The sequence below is a fragment of the Coregonus clupeaformis genome, unplaced genomic scaffold (genome assembly GCF_020615455.1).
Source record: "Coregonus clupeaformis isolate EN_2021a unplaced genomic scaffold, ASM2061545v1 scaf2620, whole genome shotgun sequence".
Classification (NCBI taxonomy): Eukaryota; Metazoa; Chordata; class Actinopteri; order Salmoniformes; family Salmonidae; genus Coregonus; species Coregonus clupeaformis.
Window position 1 is genome coordinate 9,022 of NW_025536074.1, and position 14,036 is coordinate 23,057.

The 14,036-nt window shown below is 44.5% G+C and overlaps 1 protein-coding gene across 1 annotated transcript; it reads right to left on the minus strand.

Moving 5' to 3' along the window:
• Positions 1-220: 220 nt before the first annotated feature.
• Positions 221-6,795, minus strand: LOC123488957 (ATPase PAAT-like). The gene is given in 4 exon segments (XM_045219685.1): positions 221-350; positions 353-467; positions 700-745; positions 6,785-6,795. Coding segments are annotated over 4 exon segments (288 nt in total). The 3' UTR covers positions 221-234.
• Positions 6,796-14,036: the final 7,241 nt, after the last annotated feature.

Here is a 14,036-nt window from a genome sequence, read left to right on the forward strand (position 1 = left end):
CAGAGCAGAGTCAGCCCCACTGCCCATGAGGAGGGACAGAAACCCACTCAGTGCGCAAGCTTTGTTCTGGAAAAACACCAAAGATTAACATACAATCCATCGATTGTCTTTTTGTGTTCACTAGTTAGAGCTTCTTGCTATCCGAGGGCGATATTGGTGGGTAGAAGACTGAACAATACAATAAAGCCACTGTCTTCTGTGTAATTCGGCCTGTGTAATATTCCACTGAGGCTTCTATTGACTGGTATTGGTGACTGCTGATTTGACGAGAACTGGACCCACCTTCTGCTGAAACTGCACCATGTCCATGGGACTCTGGGACCCCGGTGAGAGGGTGGTGACCATCTCTCCATCATGCACTGCACACAGAGCCCCAGGCTTGGAGAGCAGTCTGCAGGTGTCTGAGTCTGCAGGCCCATCACGACCAGAGCCACAGCCACTCTCCCTCGCCCACCAAGAGACAGCAGCTGAGAAAACACAAGAGGTTAGAGCAAGAGAGGGCACACCCATACCCTCTACCCACACTATCATAACTAGACAGGTAAAGGGGATACGTCAATGGATTTCATGTTCACAGAGACACGGCTATGCGCTAGTAGGAAATACTAGACATCACAATTATTTTCTCGGCAACGGGAATGTGACTGAAGTAGGTAGACAATCTGGTGTTGATTTGAAAGCTGTGATTGACATACATACCTTCACCTCACATGATGTGTTGGGGAACTCCAATATTAAGTGTTTCCTTTAAAAGGACATCTCTCTGCACTGGTAAGGGGGAAAAGGATGGACAATATTACACCCAATTACCATACTGTACCAATTTAGAAGACAAACCATCCACCTTTTAGTAGAATATTTGTTAACATAGAAATTGTGCTAGGCTGTCAAACATACAGATAACAAAGTGCAACAGTAGTCCACAGCTGTATGGCTTAAAAATTCTAACTATCCTAGGGCGTGCATCCCAAATGGCACCATATTTCCTACTAAGTGCCCTGGTCAAAAGTACTGCCCTAATATATAGGGAATATATAGGTCCACCACCCTGCAACGCCCCCAACCCAACACACCCCACTCAGCTTTAGGATCTTAGTGAAACATTCATTATTGGTTTCAGGTGTGTTAGGCCAAGGCCAGAGTGACAACCCACAGGACGGCAGACCCCCAGGGACAGGACTGAGCAGCCCAGCAGCTAGGGATTGCCTAAATACGTTTCTCCCCTGACATGGGCGTGTTTTCAATACAGACTCCTTTAGACGTACTGTATTCCATATATAGCATCCAGATCTTCGAAAGTTGCCCAGTACACTCTTAATCTTGTAATTAATCAAATCTAGTGATACATACAGTGAGGGAAAAAAGTATTTGATCCCCTGCTGATTTTGTACGTTTGCCCACTGACAAGGAAATTATCAGTCTATAATTTTAATGGTAGGTTTATTTGAACAGTGAGAGACAGAATAACAACAAAAAAATCCAGAAAAACACATGTCAAAAATTGTATACATTGATTTGGATTTTAATGGGGGAAATAAGTATTTGACCCCTCTGCAAAACATGACTTAGTACTTGGTGGCAAAACCCTTGTTGGCAATCACAGAGGTCGACGTTTCTTGTAGTTGGCCACCAGGATTTTGTCCCACTCCTCTTGCAGATATTCTCCAAGTCATTGAGGATTCGAGGCTGACGTTTGGCAACTCGAACCTTCAGCTCCCTCCCACAGATTTTCTATGGGATTAAGGTCTGGAGACTGGCTAGGCCAATCCAGGACCTTAATGTGCCTCTTCTTGAGCCACTCCTTTGTTGCCTTGGCCGTGTGTTTTGGGTCATTGTCATGCTGGAATACCCATCCATGACCCATTTTCAATGCCCTGGCTGAGGGAAGGAGGTTCTCACCCAAGATTTGATGGTACTCAATAGCGTATTTTACTCATTCACCTCAGTAGAGATGGGATGAAACATTAGCTAACGTTACGTGTCAGTTACAAGCACAACACTGCGAATAAACACTAGTTTAGTTTTTCAAAAGTTAAACAGCAGTTACCTTGCCAGCTACATCAGTCAACTAAAGAGTAGCCAGTAGACACTTAACTATGCTCAACTCTCCCATGCTGGTCCAGCCAGCCTTCCAGCAGCTTTGCCTTCACACAGCCTGTCAGCCCGCTCTGTGGTGTCCGTGCGGTCCTAAATCCATTCGCATAAACACTCCAAACAGCCTATCCGACCACTCGGAGGCATGGTCCTAAAGCACACCGTTGCCACGTTTTGTATCACATTCCAATGATAAAACTGGGTGAAACAAAAATGCAATTTCAGAAGAAACTCTTGCTCAAGAGTCTACACATTCTGGGTGATGCGAAACAACGTCATCATCTTCTCTGGGGAGCTCTTTGGCTATTGCTGATCACTGTTCTCAAAACGTGTCGTTGCACAGCACACTACAAGAGCATTGCAGGTTTTAGCCCGATAAATTGAAACATGTTTGAAAATATCAGGGGACTGGGACTGCTCAAAGACGAGATCGGTAGCCCCAGATTGTGTCTCTGACCCGCTAAATGAGCATCGGTGACGGCCGAGCGCCCGAGTAGGCAACAACATGGGGATTTTGTTTTTCGTTCTCGAAACTTGTCTGGGACAGCTAAATCGGGGCCAAAATCGTGTAGTATACACCCGGCTTAACTTTAGCCACCACAAGCTAACAATCAATGGAAGTGATGGGGGCATGTGAGCATATTGATAACCATCTAGATGTCACCTTGACACATATATACAGTCTACTACTCAATAGGCCCTTTTCACGTGACGTCAGACAACTTCCGTTCTGCCGCGATGCAGGTTATGTTTACATCCGGTGTCGCTTAGGAACGCTTAGCTAGTAGCACATCATTATGGAGTTCACCCAGTCCCTTTCACATCTGCCACCAATACGACTTAACGACGTAGAACGACTTGCTGACAAGTGGTCCCTTACTTCAAGATCGAAGCTTGATAAAGGCTACAAGTTCTTCGTTGAAGGTTACCTGTTTGATTATGAAGGTACGTGTTTATCTTTATTTAGCTTAAATTAGCCCTATGCTAGCGTAAGGTTATGAGCTGACGAGTTTCTGTTTTGCAGCCTCTTTTTAATATTACTGCTGTTTGTATCGAGCGTAAGATAAGAGTCAGTAATGTATTAATGGCTAATGCTGCGCCCTTTCTCCCAATCACTGTATTGAAACAGTCTCAAGTGTAGTTAACGGTGAGGTGACAGTGAGAGGGCGATGTTACAGGTCCATGAAGAAAAATGAGGAGGCTCATCGGCTTCAGGTTTCTCAGATAAACAGTTCTCTAACATTATGATAAGATAGGTTAAGATAGATAAGTTTTCTTTTTTGTTGTGTTTTGCTGCGGTTGCAGATTTAATAAGAATGATTCCACAATGTTCCACTGTGGATCAGTTTGTTTCTCAGTCTGAGCTCTCTGATTTTGTATCATTAAACTTAATACACAACCAAATTCTTACAAACCGATGTGGGTTGTTGGCGGCAATAAAGACTGGGAAAGATTCTGTGATAACTCAAAATGTTCAAATTTTCGATAGTGTTGGCACTACTTGTCAAAGGTTTCAGAACAGCCAATTTTTCTTAATTAAAAAAAGAAATTGGGTTTTGAAAATTGTGTACAGTAGTTTATAATGAAACATGAAAAAAATGTTTTGTGGGTACAGCACTAATTGTTATGTCTCTATGAACAGGTTACACTAGACTCTGCAGAGGTTCCTGTGGTACTCAATCACATGTCATGTTCCTGCTCTGCTGGGAAAGCACTATGTAATCACATAGTAGCACTTCTTTTTCAAAGTGCTCACTATGTTGCCATGGGCTTTAAGACAGTGCCATTGCCTCTGTCATGCACCAGCGCACTGCAGACCTGGCACCGGCCTAGGACACAGGTCAGACATTATTTGTTACACTGATGCAGAACTTTGCAGTTTGTATTGACTTTGACAATGTATTGTTCATCATTATTATATCACAGGGAATTGTACCAGAGGCCACCAATGATATGGCGGTGTGTAAACCAGCGGCTAAGAAAAAAAACAAGTGTCAGAGCTGGTGTGAAGTGCACACTGTACCGAGCCTATGATGGTGAGTCTGAATGAGCCCCCGCCTGTACTAGAGCACAAAGACTTTAGTGCATTTCTAAAATAATACAAACATAAAAGTGATTATTATTTGTTACTTTTATATAGACTTTCAGTGGATATTTTTTTATTTGTATTAGAAGCATGTACGAGACTGGATGAGTGTGGTTGTCTTTTTTTAGTGAAAAAGATAAGGTGGCATTTAATGAAATCTAAACTTGACATATCTCACTTTCATGCCAGGGCCTATTCCGGATCCTCACGTCATGGCCAGTGCTGAGAAACTGAAAGACATCCGTCCACAACCAGGGATTTGCAAATTGCTGCACGGGCTTGAGGGCCTTAATTTGGTGGACTCTAAATTTGGCCCCTATGCCATTTGGGTCTGTGCTTTCTTACCAGTGCCCTCTAGAATTAAGTAGAGATATTATTAAACACCCTGGTGCCAGTGAGTTTCCTCAGTTGCCTATTGAAGGTTACAACTTTAAATTTCCCATTGATTTTGAGCCCAACTACATACAACAATGTCATTTGGACAGCCTGATTGTGTCAGAGGGAGATGTCTGCTGCTATTGAAGCAGAAACAAGAATGCAGTCAGAATGCCAGCTGTGGAGCCAGGTACGCAAACCCCGACTGACAGCCAGCAGATTCGTGAAATATGCCATGTTCGTGGGAGTTGTCTGCCAAGGCTTTGGCAACCCGCATTCTGAGAGGAACTCCTCAGACAGCTGCTATGAGAAGAGGGTTGGATCTGGAACCTGAGATACTGAGGCAATATTCTGATTTTTGTGATGTCTCTCTGAAACAATGCGGGGTCATCATCCACCCTGATTCACCTCACCTTGCAGCCAGCCCGGATGCTAAAGTCTTCTGCCCAACAGAAGCACCACCATTTGGTCTTGCTGAGGTTAAGAGTTGCGATGTTGAAAATGTTACCCAAGTTAAACACCTGATCACAGTTAAAGGCCAGGCCTGCCTTAAGAAGAGCCACAAATACTACTATCAGGTTCAAGGCCAACTCGCCTTAAGCGGACTTCAGTGGTGTGACTTCATTACAGATACCACACTGACTTCACAGTTGAGAGAATCTTTAGGGATGAGGAGATTATCCACTCAATGCGACAGAAGCTTGATCATTTCTATTATAACATCTACATGGATGTCTTCTTAAGTTATAAAACATAAGGCAGAATTTTATGTGTAAATAGTGTTAAGGTAAATGGAAGGTGAACCTTTGACATTTTTTTCTTTAACTGCAAATTAACTTGTCATATACTGTATATCTCCTATGTACTGAAACACACATTTTGAAAAGGATTGTGATGTAAATGTCGGAGCATGTTTTTTCTTTAACTGCAAATGAACTTAATTGTGTTATATACTGTATATCTATGTATTGAAATACAAATTTTGAAAAGGATTGCGATGTTGTAAATGCTCTTACCAAAATCAAAAAGGATTGGAAGCAGTTGCTTGCAAACATATATTTAATAGTTCCATCAGTGCCATGACACATAAGCACATAACATGGTTAATAGTTGGATATTTTTACAATATATCACATTAGGTTCATTAATAGCTATGAAAAAGTTATTACCCTTAACAAAAACATACAGTATAACATTAGATCAATTAAATTACCAACAAAGTTAATTCATATTTACATTTTTTTGTACATACAATACAGTAATATAAAAGTACTTCTATTTACAGCCCATCTAGCTTACTCAGGAAATATACAACTTCCAGTTGACAAAAACATCAGACTGGTTTGTCTCCTTTAATGTCAAGAGGTCCTGATAGTTCGACATGAGGCAGCAGATGGCCCACAGCTGATTCACTGAACCCACTGTGGAAAGAGGAACAAGCCCATCCCAGATATGGTACTCCTTCACCCTCCGCATGGCCCTCTGACTAAAATCCTCAGCCGGGCGATGGCCTGGGTCTTAAGAGTGTCCTCCCTGCTGAGCTGAGGAGATTTTTTTTACTGCGAGGGAAGATACGGGAATTTCTGTTTGTTGTTTGAACAAAATGGTACACTGCAATAGCATCTTCTCGAAGATTGTGCCATGCTTCGGTGTTGGATGGGATACTGTTGCGATACAGACACCGGGAGAAAAGAAACAGCTAAATTAACATTCAGCTTTGACCAGGAATCAATATTTATCTAGCTATCATGCACAACAGTATTTGAATAGGTGAGTTACTATACATTCATGAATAAACTAACTGCCTAACAAAGGGTTAGATAGCTAGCTAAGTAAACTTGTTACATTACAGCCAGGCAGCAATGTAACGCTACCTTTAACGTTATCGGTATCTGGTACTAAGTTGTTGTTAGCTAACGTTAGCCCACTTTTAAGTAACTAAGGCAGTGAACAATTATGAATTAACAATAACGTTAGCAAAGTTACAAACCATTGCATATACGTAAACATTATTACTCTTAACTTTACTAATTTAACTTAAACGTACCTCAGAAGAGAAGTCTCCGGGTTACGGGCGAACGGAAGTGAAGTTAACCTGCTACGCGGAAAGGCGGAAGTTAGATGACGTCATCGTGAAAAGGGCCTATGGGGAGGGTTTGAAAGGCAACAGTGCCCTTCGCTTGACAAACACGTCACTACTGTCCGGCAACAGCGTAGTAACTAGCGTACCTAGTAGCCATGTCGGGGGTGACAGTCACTGTAAGACACGCATACAACGCATGAAGCAAAGTACACCCATTGTCAATATATATATATATTTTTTTTAAACAGTCGTCAGTTTTATAACTGAAAATGTACAATTCTTTGTGTAAAACTAAAATTGAAATACGACTCAAACTCACCCTGTCATAAAAAGTCCAAACTCTCGCGGTATGGTAGTTGCCTGGTAGGAAAAGGAAGAAAAACAACTTCTTCTTCGATGAGGTTTAACGGCGGTTGGCATCCAATAAATGTTGCATTACCGCCACCTACGAGACTGGAGTATAACTCCCTTATACTTTGCTTAAAAAAATTATAATAATACAACAAATAGCCTACAATCTAACACTACACTCAACAAAAATAAATAATAATAACTAACATACTCCACTATTAAAATCTATTTATTCATGCTTCAGGCCAACAGTCTGAAAGGATGGGACACCACCACTTAACACACCCTGTAACTCTTCCGATGTCAAGTCTCGCACACCCAAATAACTCTCTGCAGCTGCCACCACAACCTCTATTTTCTGCAACTTACGTTCCATCCCTACAGTACAGTTGATAACCATTGTTATAAATGCCAAAAATCCAATCTTACTGAAACATATATCACTTGTTGGTTTATCCTCTGTACTGGTACAGATCTACTACTCACACCACTCCTCTCAGGATCCCTCCCCTTTGACCCATCTTCCTCTACTTTCTTCACTGCCTCAGCATATGACAACTTCTGCACTACTCTAACCCTGGAAACCTCAGCCTGCCTCTCTCGCTTTCGGACATTTAGGATCCCCAGCCCCATAGGCACCCCTGGTGACGCATACCACTACTTTCCCCAATGCTACACATTCCTTTGTCTCATGCCCTTCTGCACACTTCTCACACCTAGGAACCTCCCTTTTTACACACTTCTGCCACATGCCCATAAGATTGACACCTGTAACAATGTAATGTATTCGGCACAAAAGCTAGTACGGATAACTATATATCTAACATCACTTTGTCGGGCAAAGACTCAACATCAAAACTCAAAAAGAACAGACAATGACTCTTCTGTTTTCTCCACTCCGCCACCCTGTCTGCTTCACACCAAGCAGCGAGCATCAAAAACACGGGGAATCTTCCCCTTCAGTTGGTCAGCTTTCACATTTACCGCTACCCCAGTAATCACACATTTCAATGGCACCCTTTTCTTGAGAGCAAAACAATTCACATCTCTTGCCCCCATTCGTTTAACACGGAGCACCTGCTCCCTCTGACCAGCAGAAACACAAACAATTGTCAAATCAAATCAAATCAAATTGTATTGGTCACATGCGCCGAATACAACAGGTGCAGACATCACAGTGAAATGCTTACTTACAGCCCTTAACCAACTGTGCATTTATTTTTAACAAAAAAGTAAAAATAAAACAACAACAAAAAAAGTGTTGAGAAAAAAAAGAGCAGAAGTAAAATAAAATAACAGTAGGAGGCTATATATACAGGGGGGTACCGTTGCGGAGTCAATGTGCTGAGGGGCACCGGCTAGTTGAGGTAATATGTACATGTGGGTAGAGTTAAAGTGACTATGCATAAATAATTAACAGGTAGCAGCAGCGTAAAAAAGGATGGGGTGGGGTGGCAGTGCAAATAGTCCGGGAAGCCATGATTAGCTGTTCGGGAGTCTTATGGCTTGGGGGTAGAAGCTGTTGAGAAGTCTTTTGGACCTAGACTTGGCACTCCGGTACCACTTGCCGTGCGGTAGCAGAGAGAACAGTCTATGACTAGGGTGGCTGGAGTCTTTTACAATTTTGAGGGCCTTCCTCTGGCACCGCCTGGTATAGAGGTCCTGGATGGCAGGAAGCTTGGCCCCAGTGATGTACTGGGGCGTCACGCACTACCCTCTGTAGTGCCTTGCGGTCGGAGGCCAAGCAGTTGCCATACCAGGCGGTGATGCAACCAGTCAGGATGCTCTCGATGGTGCAGCTGTAGAATTTTTTGAGGATCTGAGGACCCATGCAAATCTTTTCAGTCTCCTGAGGGGAATAGGCTTTGTCGTGCCCTCTTCCACGACTTTGTCTTGGTGTGTTTGGACCATGATAGTTCGTTGGTGATGTGGACACCAAGAACTTGAGGCTCTCAACCTGTTCCACTACAGCCCCGTCGAGAGAATGTGGGCGTGCTCAGTCCTCTTTTTTTTCCTGTAGTCCACAATCATCTCCTTTGTCTTGGTCACGTTGAGGGAGAGGTTGTTGTCCTGGCACCACACGGCCAGGTCTCTGACCTCCCTCCCTATAGGCTGTCTCAGCGTTGTCGGTGATCAGGCCTACCACTGTTGTGTCGTCGGCAAACTTAATGATGGTGTTGGAGTCGTGCCTGGCCATGCAGTCATGGGTGAACAGAGTACAGGAGGGGACTGGACGCACCCTAGGGGGCCCCGTGTTGAGGATCAGTGTGGCAGATGTGTTGTTACCTACCCTTACCACCTGGGGCGGCCGTCAAAGTCCAGGATCCAGTTGCAGAGGGAGATGTTTAGTCCCAGGATCCTTAGCTTAGTGATGGGCTTAGAGGGCACTATGGTGTTGAATGCTGAGCTGTAGTCAATGAATAGCATTCTCACGTAGGTGTTCCTCTTGTCCAGGTGGGGAAAGGGCAGTGTGGAGTGCAATAGAGATTGCATCATCTGTGGATCTGTTGGGGCGGTATGCAAATTGGAGTGGGTCTAGGGTTTCTGGGATAATGCTGTTGATGTGAGCCATGACCAGCCTTTCAAAGCACTTCATGGCTACAGGCGTCAGTGCTACGGGTCGGTAGTCATTTGGGCAGGTTATCTTGGAGTCTTCACGGGGACTATGGTGGTCTGCTTGAAACATGTTGGTATTACAGACTCAGTCAGGGACATGTTGAAAATGTCAGTGAAGACGCTTGCCAGTTGGTCAGCACATGCTCGGAGTAGCGTCCTGGTAATCCGTCTGGCCCTGCGGCCTTGTGAATGTTGACCTGCTTAAAAAGTCTTACTCACATCGGCTTCGGAGGGCGTGATCACATAGTCATCCGGAACAGCTGGTGCTCTCATGCATGCTTCAGTGTTGCTTGCCTCGGGCGAGCATGAAGTGGTTTAGCTCGTCTGGTAGGCTTGTGTCACTGGGCAGCTCACGGCTGTGCTTCCCTTTGTAGTCTGTAATAGTTTTCAGCCCTGCCACATCCGGCGGCGTCAGAGCCAGTGTAGTGCGATTCAATCTTAGTCCTGTATTGACTCTTTGCCTGTTTGATGGTTCGTCGGAGGCATAGCGGGATTTCTTATAGCGTCCGGGTTAGAGTCCCGTTCCTTGAGCGGCAGCTCTACCCTTTAGCTCAGTGCGGATGTTTCCTGTAATCGTGGCTTCTGGTTGGGGGTATGTACGATACGGTCACTGTGGGGACGACATCATCGATGCACTTATTGATGAAGCCAGTGACTGATGTGGTGTGCTCCTCAATGCTGTCTGAAGAATCCCGGAACATGTTCCAGTCTGTGCTAGCAAAAATAGTCCTGTAGCTTAGCATCTGCGTCATCTGACCACTTTTTGTATTAGCCGAGTCACTGGTGCTTCCTGCTTTAGTTTTTGCTTATAAGCAGGAATCAGAAGGATAGAGTTATGGTCAGATTTGCCAAATGGAGGCGGGGAGAGCTTTGTATGCATCTCTGTGTGTGGAGTAAAGGTGGTCTAGAGTTTTTTTCCTCTGGTTGCACATTTAACATGCTGGTAGAAGTTAGGTAGAGACGGATTAAGTTTCCCTGCATTAAAGTCCCGGCCACTAGGAGCGCTGCATCTGGATGGCGTTTTCCTGTTGATTTATGGCCTTGTACAACTCATCCAGTGCAATCTTAATGCCAGCATTGGTTTGTGGTGGTAAATAGACAGCTATGGAAAATATAGATGAAAACTCTCTTGGTAAATAGTGTGGTCTACAGCTTATCATAAGATACTCTACCTCAGGCGAGCAAAACCTCGAGACTTCCTTAGTATTTGATTTTGTGCACCAGCTGTTGTTTACAAATATACACAGACCGCCACCCCTTGTCTTACCGGAGTCAGCCGTTCTACCCTGCCGATGTGCGTATAGCCCGCTAGCTGTATGTTATCAATGTTCGTTCTGCCACGGCTCGGTGAAACATAAGATATTACAGTTTTTAATGTCCCGTTGGTAGGATAACCGTAGTCTTAAATCATCAATTTATTTTCAAATGATTGAGCGTTGGCTAATAGGATTGAGTGGAAGAGGTAGTTTACTCGCTCGCCGTCGGATCCTTACAAGGCACCCCGATCTACGTCCACGATATCTCCGTCTCTTCCTCACGCGAATGACGGGGATTTGGGCCTCTGTCGGGTGTCTGTATGATATCCTTCGCGGCCGCCTCGTTGAAGAAAAAATCTTCGTCAATACGAGGTGAGTAATCGCTGTCCTGGTATCCAGAAGCTCTTTTTGGTTATAAGAGACGATCGCAGAAACATTATGTACAAAATAAATTACAAATAACGCGGAAAAACACACATAATAGTACAATTGGTTAGAGGGCTGTAAAAGCGGCAGCCATCTTCTCGGTGCTGTTAGTATTATCATTAGACCACTTCTGGTTACCCTCACCGATTCACAGCACCCAACTCTGTTTTCACCACCCTGAAACCACAAATGGATCAGCCAAAGGCAAGGGTCCACTTTTTCCAAAAACTTCGCTCCTACTGTCACAGACTCATCTTTATCCTGACCCTCGGTGCAAACCTCGGGCTCCAAGACCTTCACCACACCTACCACCTCCGATACTTCGCCCTCATTCACTTCCATTTCTCCAACTCACTCTGCTTACTCTTTCTACCATTCTTCTTTAACAAACCATCTCCCTTTTTTCTGTCATTTTTAACTGACTCAAGCTCACCCTCTTCCTCCCTCTCTCTCTTAGACCTCCTCTGTCTCTCTTTTTACCTCCATTCCTCCTCCGTATTCCAAGTATAACTCTCCTTATGATAGTACTGCACTTCTCCTGACATACATCTTGTTCTTGCCTTGTCTAGTGATGCCATTTAACCGGGTGTCACAATCTCCTTACAATCAGCACGAACCCCTCAGGATGTAGCGCTCAACAGTGCATCAATCAGCTGCTTCGTCTTGATGTTATTCTTTATCAATAGCCACCGCAACGCTTTTCCATTTCAAACAAGCGCGCTCTCTTTCTCCCAGAATCCTCGATTTGCTTCACGACAGCACCTCCATGTGATTTCCTGAAGAAAAAACGTCTTCCTTTCCACACGCCCACTACTTTCCTTTCGACACACCCACTCCTTTCCGCATGCCCACTACTTTCCTTTCGACAAACCCACTCGCCGATACTCCGGTTGCCATATTGGGATGCAGCTACCCCCTTCTCGTTTGAGAAGTCGTGGCCATGTTCGAGAGCATCAAAACCTGCTCGTCAAACATCTCATTCCAAAATCATGGGCATTAATATGGAGTTGGTCCCCCCCTTTTGCCACTATAACAGCCTCCACTCTTCTGGGGCTAGCCACAAGAGCATTAGTGAGTTGGGTACTGATGTTGGGTGATTAGACCTGGCTCGTAGTCGGCGTTCCAATTCATCCCAAAGGTGTTTGATGGGGTTGAGGTCAGTGCTGCGTTGCAGGCCAGTCAAGTTCTTCCACAACGATCTCGACAAACCATTTCTGTATGGACCTCGCTTTGTGCACGGGGGCATTGTCATGCTGAAACAGGAAAAGGCCATCCCCCAAACTGTTACCACAAAGTTGGAAGCACAGAATGGCAATGTATGCTGTAGCGTTAAGATTTTCCTTCATTGGAACTAAGGGCCTGAACCATGAAAAACAGCCCCAGACCATTATTCCTCCTCCACCAAACTTAACAGTTGGCACTATGCATTGGGGCAGGTAACGTTCTTCGGGCATCCGCCAAACCCAGTTTTGTTCGTCGGACTGCCAGATGGTGAAGCGTGATTCATCACTCCAGAAAAGGCGTTTCCACTGCTCCAGAGTCCAATGGCAGTGAGCTTTACACCACTTCAGCTGATGCTTGGCATTGCGCATGGTGATCTTAGGCATATGCGGCTGTTCGGCCATGGAAACCCATTTCATGAAGCTCCAGACGAACAGTCCTTGTGCTGACATTGCTTCCAGAGGCAGTTTGGAACTCGGTAGTGAGTGTTGCAACCGAGGACAGATTATTTTTACGAGCTACACGCTTCAGCTCTCGGCGGTCCCGTTCTGTGAGCTTGTGCGGCCTACCATTTCGTGGTTGAGCCATTGTTGCTCCTAGTCGTTTCCACTTCACAATAACAGCACTTACAGTTGACCAGGGCAACTCTAGCAGGGCAGAAATTTGACGAACTGACTTGTTGGAAAGGTGGCATCCTATGACGGTGCCACGTTGAAAGTCACTGAGCTCTTCAGTAAGGCCATTCTACTGCCAATGTTTGTCTACGGAGATTGCATGGCGGTGTGCTTAATTTTATACACCTGTCAGCAACGGGTGTGGCTGAAATAGCCAAATCCACTAATTTGAAGGGGTGTCCACATACTTTTGTATATATAGTGAATCATGGGTAAATTGTGACAGACTGACTGATCTACAAATAATATTAAGTAGTTATTTATGATGCAAGGTGTTTGTAGATTAGTCAGTCTCGCCTGGCCTTTAAAGTTGGCTGCAATGTCAAACACGCCCAATGAGAGAAGTGAACAATTCTTCCTTAGTTGTTCATTTTCTTGAAATCTAAAGGCACAACCAAGATTAGAGGCAATGTCTTAAGTAGTTGAACATGTTATTACTCCAACCTCGTGAAAGTGACAAACTGACATGTTCTCATTTTTATCAAAAACGACTTTATATCGAAGGAGTGCCTTTGATTTGACGGCTTGCACATGCGCAGTTCAGCATGAGATGACCATTAGACCATATGACGTGTTTCTGTGCATGAGCTTAGCTAGCCATTTTAGCTAGCCATCGCTGTACCAAATATTTTTATAACTAACCCAAGAGAGACCACAGCCTGTCGTTTCCAATGGGAGCAAATTAATCATAGTGGGCAGAACAAGCAAGGAGGTGGGCAGAGCCAAGCACGAGCTAGCGAGAGCCTATTGGCGCGTTCTAGCATGTATTTGCATATTTCCGTTAGGGAATGCCTACTCTGAGCGTGTATGCAATAATTCAACTCGCCCTTGCACTCCTTCTAAACAACTCCATT